Source organism: Myotis brandtii, unplaced genomic scaffold, assembly GCF_000412655.1.
Source record: "Myotis brandtii unplaced genomic scaffold, ASM41265v1 scaffold423, whole genome shotgun sequence".
Taxonomy (NCBI): domain Eukaryota; kingdom Metazoa; phylum Chordata; class Mammalia; order Chiroptera; family Vespertilionidae; genus Myotis; species Myotis brandtii.
Window position 1 is genome coordinate 3,698,789 of NW_005366214.1, and position 9,652 is coordinate 3,708,440.

Here is a 9,652-nt window from a genome sequence, read left to right on the forward strand (position 1 = left end):
GGGGGAGTGCCCCAACCCCCTGATCGGCCCTGCTCTGTGGGTGACAGGGGGCGGCGCCCCAAACCCCTGATGGGCCCTGCTCTGTGTGTGACAGGGGGCGGTGCCCCAACTCCCCTATCGGCCCTACTCTATGCGTGACAGGGGGCAGCGCCCCAACCCCCTGATCGGCCCATGCTCTGTGCGTGACGGGGTGGCGCGGTAACCTCCCCATGGACCCTGCCTTGAGTGTGACAAGGGGCGGCACCCCAACCCCCGAATCGGCCCTGCTCTGAGCCCGACCAGGGGCTGCACCTAGGGATTGGGCCTGCCCTCTGCCACCTGGGAGCGGGCCTAAGCCAGCACGCCATTATCTCCCGAGGGGTCCCAGACTGTGAGAGGGCGCAAGTGGGCTGAGGGACACCCCCCCCCACCAGTGCACAAATTTTTGTGCACCGGGCCTCTAGTAGAATATATAAAATATGAATTAATCAACTATTTATGTTATCAGTAAGGTTTCTGATCAACAGTGGGCTATTAGTAGTTACGTTTGGTGAGAGTCAAGTTATTTGAGAATTTTTAACTGTTTGGGGGTCAGCACCCCTCACCCCCCACATTGTTCAAGGGTCAACAGTAATACATTTTCAAAAGCTAGAATGCTCTGCAAGTACAGCATAGGAATGTAGTCAATAATATTGCGATAACTATGTATGGTGTCAGTTGGGTACTGGAAATTCTGGAGTGGGAGGCTACTATGTAAAGTATATGATTATCTAACCACTATACTATACACCCGAAACCAATACAAAATAATATTGAAAGTAAACTGTAATTGAAAAATTAAAAAAACTTAAGAACAAAAAAAAAGAGAGAATGACATACATCTGTATGCTCAAACATGAGAAGTTATCCACAATCCTATATAATAAAACCCTAATATGCAAACTGACTGGACAGTGGAACGACCAGCGGAATGACCGGTCACTATAACGCGAACTTACCACCAGGGGGAAGATGCTCAATGCAGGAGCTGCCCCCTGGTGGTCAGTGCACTCCCACAGGGGGAGTGCCACTCAGCCAGAAGCCGGGTTCACAGCTGGCGAGCACAGCAGCGGTGGCGGGAGCCTCTCCCACCTTCGCGGCAGGCGGGCAGTAAGGAGCGAGGGGTCCTGGACTGCGAGAGGGCACAGGCCGGGCTGAGGGACACCCCCACCCGCAGTGCACGAATTTAGTGCATCGGGCCTCTAGTATATTGATAAATGAATGCACTAAATTGCAGAGAAAGTCATATGGCACAATTGTCATTGTGTTTAATTTTTACAAAAAAGAAATGCATAGTAATTGCTAGCTGTGGTTACATATGGTTGAACAGCACCCTTAGCATACTTAAAAGTCTCTATTAGTGCAAATATTTTATAATTTTTCACAAAGAAACACTACATAATAGCTGAGATTGACACCACCACTCTTAATAATAATTAAGTGCCCAATAAATATTAGCTGGTACATGCCAGGCATAACATCATCCCAAGCACTTTGTACAACTTGCCACTTATTTAATCTTCACAACAAACTTGTAAAGTAATATTCTTTTTTAAAATATATTTTTATTGATTTCAGAGAGGAAGGAAGAGGAAGAGAGAGATAGAAACATCATTGACGAGAGAATCATTGATCAGCTACCTCCCCCCGCACCACTGGGGATCGAGCCTGCAACCCAGGCATGTGCCCTTGACCGGAATCAAACCTGGGACCCTTCGGTCCACAGGCCAATACTCTATGCACTGAGCCAAACCAGGCAGAGCAGTAATATTCTTTTTATCACCATTTTAGAGATTTAGGAATCTGGGAGTCGGGGGGGGTGTCAAAAACTCTTCTAAAGATCACACAACTAGTAAGTGGTAGCACAAGAACTTAAGTTTCTTTTATTCCAAAGCTAATGTTTTTAACCACCGCACCAAAATGTCTCTCTATAAGCATAATCTAGAAACTAAGATCCCATAAATGAGTACAGCAATTGGGAACACAGTGTTAGTAAAAATAATATAATCAAAAACACAGTTTTAATTTCTGTTTCTGTATTTTAGTAGGAAAAAACCCTGGTATTTACATATGTATATAATTGTCCTCTGTTAGGTATTTTATTAATCAATCTACTTTGGCCATATGTTTTCAATAATTTCTTAATTTGTTACATTCTAACTTCTACATATAGTATATAAATGTTAGTTTCTATTCTAATTCCAAATTATATAAACCCAAAATACATAAAGCCAACAGGAGACACAAATAATATATTTCCCAAGGGGGGATTACGAGCACTAAACTTACACTAGCTGTGGCAATTTATTATTATTGACACCATTCCTACTATAAATTGTATGTTTTTGCATTTAGTTGCAGCACATTACATAGATTGCTTTTTGCAATTAACCTCCACAAGAAATTAAATATTAATAAATGTGCCAGTTACAATTAAAGGAAATAAGACATTCATAATCTGAATAATGCAGAAACATCCATGGTAACATATTGCACTTTAGATCTTAAAAAATATATTTAAACTACCTTAAGAGTAAGTTTTTGTCTAAATTTTTGCTTATAAACCTCAACTTTCTAAAGAAACTCACTCCCTTTGCTATTAATTGATTGGGATTAGAGCAAATATGGATAAGGAATTTTTATCTACTAACAACATATTTTATTAAATTTTAAGATATCAATTATGTATTCATTTGACTGGCAACATTAGCATTTTTAGAAAATAAAGTAATATGTAGCTCAGCAAATTCCTGTTCCATAAAAAGTGCACATTATATAATATTGATTTCTACCTAATTCTTCATTTGCATGTATGGGAAACACAAGAATCAGAAGGCAAAAATTAAAATAAATGTTCAATAAAAATATTATGCATAATCTTTTGTTGTCAAAAATATTTTAATATATTTTCAATAAAGAAAAATATATACCTTAAAGTATTTTAAAATAAAACTAAAAATAAAGCAAATATTAAAATTACATTTTTAATGCCAAAGAATATAGAAATACATCCTCAAATGGTTCTCATATATGCTCCAATAGATGTCAAAAATATAACATCACACTTCACAATCCTATTACTTTTTTAGTTATTTTCCCTCATGTTTTCCACACTAACACCACAGATTAGTACCAAAAAATAAGATCAAATAAAACAACTTGTTTTGGGAACATTATCTGAAACAGAACTGATGCTCTGTTTATTGACAAGTTAGTTATATGTAGAAAGTAAACATTATAGAAATATTTATGAAGAAATTATACTAACATTGGTAAATTTCAAGACATTTATATTTTAATAAAATGAACTGTTTCAAAGTAAATCAGAGTTAATGGGAGATGCAGTTTGCTTCAGTTACCTGAAATTAGAATAGCAGGCTCATTAAATATATATAAATCAGTGATGCAGAGGCACTGCACCATATTGATGGAGCCCTCATTAATTTTCAATGATATAGCCACTATCATATTTGTGTTCTAAAAAAATTGAGTGAGGTATACAACCATTTCTCTTCACTTCAAAACTCTATTTTTTACATATTTTAACTTAGTAAATGAAAGGAAACCTAATAATCCAAAACATTTCTAAGTAAGTTCATTAAATTTTATAGTCTTTTTTAGAGACACTATATATATGTTTATCTGTAAATGTATGTAGTATATATTTCTTGATATACAATATGAAAAACTGAAATATGCAAAATAAAAATACTATAAAATAACTAACTTATCTTTATGAGGTAGTTGATATAATCTTTCTAGACATTTGAATATAACACAAAGTAAAGTCTAAATTATAGATTTTTCAGAGATATTGTGAGATCTTTTACTTTCCAGAAAAACTAACAAAAAAACGGGGAATAAACTTTGCTTCTAATTTAACTAAAAAGAAAAAGTTATCCTCCAAATCATTTTATTACATAACAAATAATTCATAGTTAGGCTTCCTACTTTGTATATGACTATACCTCAAAATTAAATACCATGACATTGTTTATATGTTATCAAATAAAAAGATATAATTATTATCAAATAAAAAGAGGCAAAATACAGAATTGATGGAAAAATCATTACAATGTTTAAAGTTTTTTTATTTTAAGTTAGTATCTTGGAAACTAAAATATAAAAAGAAAATAGTTCTAAGCGTATTAAATTGGTTTTGATAATATTCTAGTATTTTTTCATTTTTTACTTAAAATGGGCTTGAGTTGCAATCTCATTGCATTACATTGACAGGAATTTTATTTAGCAAATGTGATCAAATTTTAATTGCATAATTCCTATCTGAGATTTACAGAGAAAGAAAAAAATGGAACTGGTAGGTGGGCAATACAATCATACAACCTTTCTTAGGCTTCAGTTGCCCCATTATTAAGGAAGGGGGGACAGATGTAGAATAGAACTAAAAAGATAACTGCTAAACTCCTTTCTATTTTAAATTAACTGAGTCTGCCAGCTTCCTATCAATCCTTTTGACAAAACAAACAGTTCTGTAGCATGTACTTTTGCAGACTTCCATCCTCAGCCTGACAACCAAATCAGACATCATATTCCACTTTCCTAAAGGTTCTAATCCTATATAATAAAACCCTAATATGCAAATAGACTGAACATGGAATGACCAGTCACTATGACATGCACTGACCACCAGGGGGCAGACGCTTGACGCAGGAGCTGCCCACTGGTAGTCAGTGCACTCCCACAGGGTGAGCGCCGCTCAGCCAGAAGCCGGGCTCACGGCTAGCGAGCACAGCGGTGGTGGCAGGAGCCTCTCCTGCCTCCGTGGCAGCACTAAAGACCCCTCAGGGGATGTCTGACTGCCAGCTTAGGCCCACTTTCTGGCAGGTGGACATCCCCCGAGGGGTCCCAGACTGAGAGGACACAGGCCGGGCTGAGGGACACCCCCCCAGTCGACGAATGTCGTGCACCAGGCCTCTAGTATTTAGATATTCCTCTTCGGTGACTGATCCACAAAAACATTTATGCATTTGGAGCCACCTAAACATTTTTGTTCCCTTGATGCTTATTTTGAAGTTTAGAGTATACCCACCAAAATTATTTGCTTCCCCAAAGGTCCTTTTTCCCAAATCAGGAGAATGGTTACAATTAGGTTTCAGAATTTCAGGTTTCTGTTTCTTTTTTTTTTTTTTTTTTTTTGGCCGGGCATCAACAAGTGTTAATTTAGCTTATAAAACTCTGCGTTATTAACATGAAGAGTACACTATAATTTAATGTTTAAGCATTACCTTTTAGGAAGAATGTGACACAGAGTTCAATGCAAAATCTAAAAGGTTACAATCTAAGTCTAATATTAATTTTAAAAATCTCAGCAACTTCTATGTTGAAAAAGACCGAACCAACCCCTTACACCTTCTACTATTATCATTATTCTATTTTCATGGTCCTTCTATGAAAGAAACACAGCTTAAAATAAAACTTGGTCACATTTTACCAAGAGCAAGAGTAAAACTAAGAAGAATGTTAAAAAAAAAAAAAAAATGTGTGTCTTCATTATAAAATTCTTATCTAGCAGGGGCAAGGTTTTAATTTGTTCTCTCAAAACCAAAGATATTTTTCCCAAATGAAAAAAAATCTTTGTTCCTACTATAAAACTATTCTTTTCACACACGGCATTTTACATAAAAGCACCAAAGAAAATTTCTGTAAACAAACTTTTAACCAGTAAACGAAGGGCAAATATCCATTTGCCTTTATTACAATATTTAAAAGGTCATAATACGAGTCTCTACTTCCTACAATGACATTTTTATAATAAAAATTCAGGCATACTTATACAAACAAGAAATGGAATTACTGTACATTTGGGGGGAACAAAAGGAAGATTAACAGACTACAAGTTTTTTGTTAACAAAGTGAGCACAAGAAACCTACAAAATGTATGCAATTTATAAAAATTCAGTAACTTTTAAAGTTTCATTGAAGGGATTAATAATTATAAAGAATAAAAGATGGTAGATCCACTGGCTTATCATTATCCTGTAAACAGTAAGAAAGTAATAATCATAAAATAGAAATGTCTTAGCTCCCAGTACTTCCCTTCTCTCACACAGGAACCACTTTTACAGCTGTTAAAATTGGCTTTCTTAAGTATTAGGATAATTCTAGCAGGAAATAAATTCCATTAGGAATAAGTTAACAGTCTCAATAGATTTCTGGCAAATATATTTTTTAAAAAGTACTGTGGTCACACAAGGATTGATCTACATGTTGTATGACAGAGTGACTCAAAACTTGCAAATTTCTCCTCTTTTATTAGACTTATTTTGTTGCTCTCATATTGCTTTATAAATTGTTTGGTAGAAAGGAATTAGAAAAATAAAAAAGTGAAAAGAACACAATTGTTTAATGTCTGTAGTTTTATGGAGAAAAAGCCTTCAAAATCCTTTTTCCTATTTCTGTTACACAGAAAAAAGTTTCATTTGGCACACATTTGTAAAAAGAAAAGGAAAAAAAAAAGAAAATGTTTGGCATTCCAATCACCCATAGTAAAGACAACAGTAGAAGAGGAAAATGGGAAAAATTACTATTTTAAAAAAAGACATCAGAAGACAACCAATGGCTGTTGTGTCTTTCACCCTTTACTGTCTCTGAATACTTTCATCTGCAACACATATATAAATTATTATTTACATTCTGATTAAATTGGTAAAGAAGACCAGAACCAGTGTTTATTGTGCTCTAACTTACCCTGCCCATCGGGATAGCCATTACTATCAAGGCAAGAAGGCCTTAAACAAAATATTCCATTTGCATTGTATATTTTATTTAAATTTGTTTTATGGTTTATCTTCTCGGATGCATAAATAATTATAAGACTCTAAAAAGTCCTGTAAACTTAGGCTTAGTTTCTGTAGCTGATAACTATTCACTGAAGATGGTGTGTTTCTCTCTTGATAAGAAAAAGTTCTGTAGGCTTACAAAGGTATTTTCTTAAACAGTGGTATCTCCAAAGTCCTTGTTCCAACGTATGCATGCTTCTAAGGTTTGAGGGCCCACGCTGCGTTTTATCTTTTTCAAGGATTCAGTGAAGTCAGATAATCAAATATTTCTCATCTCATTGGCAGACATATTCTTCACTTGTTCTGGTTTCAGTTCTCGGATAGGACCCAGAGCTGCATCTTTTGCCAAAGCTGTTAGATCACTTCCTGAGTATCCATCAGTCATTCTAGCAAGTTGTGCTAGTTCTTTTTGGGTCAATGAGCTTCCCTGTTTACATAATAGATTTTTTAGTAAAAGTAGTCGTGTCTCCTCATTTGGCAAAGACACCCGTTTGGTGAAACGCCTGAGAACAGCCTCATCAAGCTCTTGTGGTCTATTAGTTGCACCCATTACAAGTACTCTGTCATCTCCAGCAGACTGTACACCATCAAATTCTATTAGAAATTCAGTTTTTAGGCATCTACTAGCATCATGTTCTCCTTCTCTTCTTTCACACAAAAGGCTATCAACTTCATCTATAAAAATTATTGAAGGTTGAAGTTCTCGAGCCACAGCAAAAAGAGCTCTCACCAACTTCTCTCCTCCCACATATTTTGAAGTTAAGCTTGCAGCACTTATATTAAAGAAGGTTGCATTAGATTCTGCAGCTACTGCTTTAGCCAGCATTGTTTTCCCATTTCCAGGTGGACCAAAGAGTAACAATCCTCTGGCAGGAGCTCTAAGCCCTATAAACAACTCAGGCCTCGGAGAAGGAAGAATGACAACTTCTTGTAATGCTTGTTTTGCTAATTCTTGACCAGCTATATCATCAAATTTAACAGCCGTTCCATTGTCTACAATTTCATTCATTATTAGGTTAGCGAGGTTACTGTCCATGTTCCTAAAATTGACTTCAAGTCTTTCTTTTTACGAGCCGCAGTTGTAGGGGTTGAAGGTTTATTTGTTCGATTTGTTTTTGGTGTACTCTTATGAGTGGCAGTTGCAGGACCAGGGCCCTGTCTCACTCCAGAAACCATGGATAAGCCACTGCAACTGGGTGCTCTGTGGTGGCCTGAAAGACCTGTGGATCCAGCTTTCATAACTGTCTTTGAACGAGGCAGTGAATTACTAGGGTGTGTTAAGGGATCTTTTCTTTTTGGAACTGCTCCACTTTCTGACTGGAGCTGTCCATTGCGGCATGTCAAGTTAGTACTGTCATTATAGACGTCTGTTTGTGATTTGGAAAATTGCAAAACTGGTTGCAGCTTCTCTAGAAGTTGTAAACGGTCCTTGGTCATAACCAAATTGGTCATCATTTTAGCTTGAAGGCGTCTAGCTCTTTCACATTGTTCACCTTGTCCTGTAACTATGACAGCTATTCCTTTTTCTAGTTCTTCAATACCTTTCTTATACCATTCCATAGCTTGCTCCTTTTGTCCTGCTTTCTCGTCCTTGTCGATGTGCAGGGCAACGGAGATGTACTCGAAGGCCTGTTTGTGGAAGGCTCGGAGGAGCTCGGCCTCCGTGCCCGGCACCGGCTGCGGGGGCGAGGCCGAGGCCGGCACGGTAGGGGAGCTCCTCTTGGCGGCCATCTCTGTTTCTTTAGTAATACTTTTTTTTTTAACATTTTCTTCTTCTTGTTTTTTAATCCTCACTGGAGGATATGTTTTTATTTATTTGAGAGAGAGAGAGAAAGGAAGAGGGAGGGAGGAAGGGAGCATATCAATGTAGAAGAGAAACATCAACAAGTTACATCCCTGACTGGGAATAGAACCTGGGACCTTTCAGTGTAGGTTTGATGCTCCAACCAACTGAGACACACTGGCCAGGGCTAATAGTACTTTTTTATTTATTTATCTAATCTAATAAAAGAGAAACATGCAAATTGACCGCACCTCTGCTACGCCCCAAGCCACGCCCACCAGCCAATCAGAGCAACTATATGCAAATTAACCCAACCAAGATGGCGGCCGGCAGCCACGGAGCTGTTGCGGCATGTCAAGTTAGTACTGTCATTATAGACGTCTGTTTGTGATTTGGAAAATTGCAAAACTGGTTGCAGCTTCTCTAGAAGTTGTAAACGGTCCTTGGTCATAACCAAATTGGTCATCATTTTAGCTTGAAGGCGTCTAGCTCTTTCACATTGTTCACCTTGTCCTGTAACTATGACAGCTATTCCTTTTTCTAGTTCTTCAATACCTTTCTTATACCATTCCATAGCTTGCTCCTTTTGTCCTGCTTTCTCGTCCTTGTCGATGTGCAGGGCAACGGAGATGTACTCGAAGGCCTGTTTGTGGAAGGCTCGGAGGAGCTCGGCCTCCGTGCCCGGCACCGGCTGCGGGGGCGAGGCCGAGGCCGGCACGGTAGGGGAGCTCCTCTTGGCGGCCATCTCTGTTTCTTTAGTAATACTTTTTTTTTTAACATTTTCTTCTTCTTGTTTTTTAATCCTCACTGGAGGATATGTTTTTATTTATTTGAGAGAGAGAGAGAAAGGAAGAGGGAGGGAGGAAGGGAGCATATCAATGTAGAAGAGAAACATCAACAAGTTACATCCCTGACTGGGAATAGAACCTGGGACCTTTCAGTGTAGGTTTGATGCTCCAACCAACTGAGACACACTGGCCAGGGCTAATAGTACTTTTTTATTTATTTATCTAATCTAATAAAAGAGAAACATGCAAATTGACCGCACCTC

General features: G+C 37.6%; 2 protein-coding genes across 8 annotated transcripts in view; both read right to left on the reverse strand.

Moving 5' to 3' along the window:
- MNAT1 (MNAT CDK-activating kinase assembly factor 1) overlaps positions 1-9,652 on the reverse strand; it is a 205,994-nt gene that overhangs the window by 178,609 nt on the left and 17,733 nt on the right. The gene's annotated exons all lie outside the window — the stretch shown is intronic.
- LOC102247096 (spastin-like) lies at positions 5,766-8,632 on the reverse strand. The gene is given in 2 exon segments (XM_014545935.1): positions 5,766-7,866; positions 7,869-8,632. Coding segments are annotated over 2 exon segments (1,578 nt in total). The 5' UTR covers positions 8,550-8,632; the 3' UTR covers positions 5,766-6,969.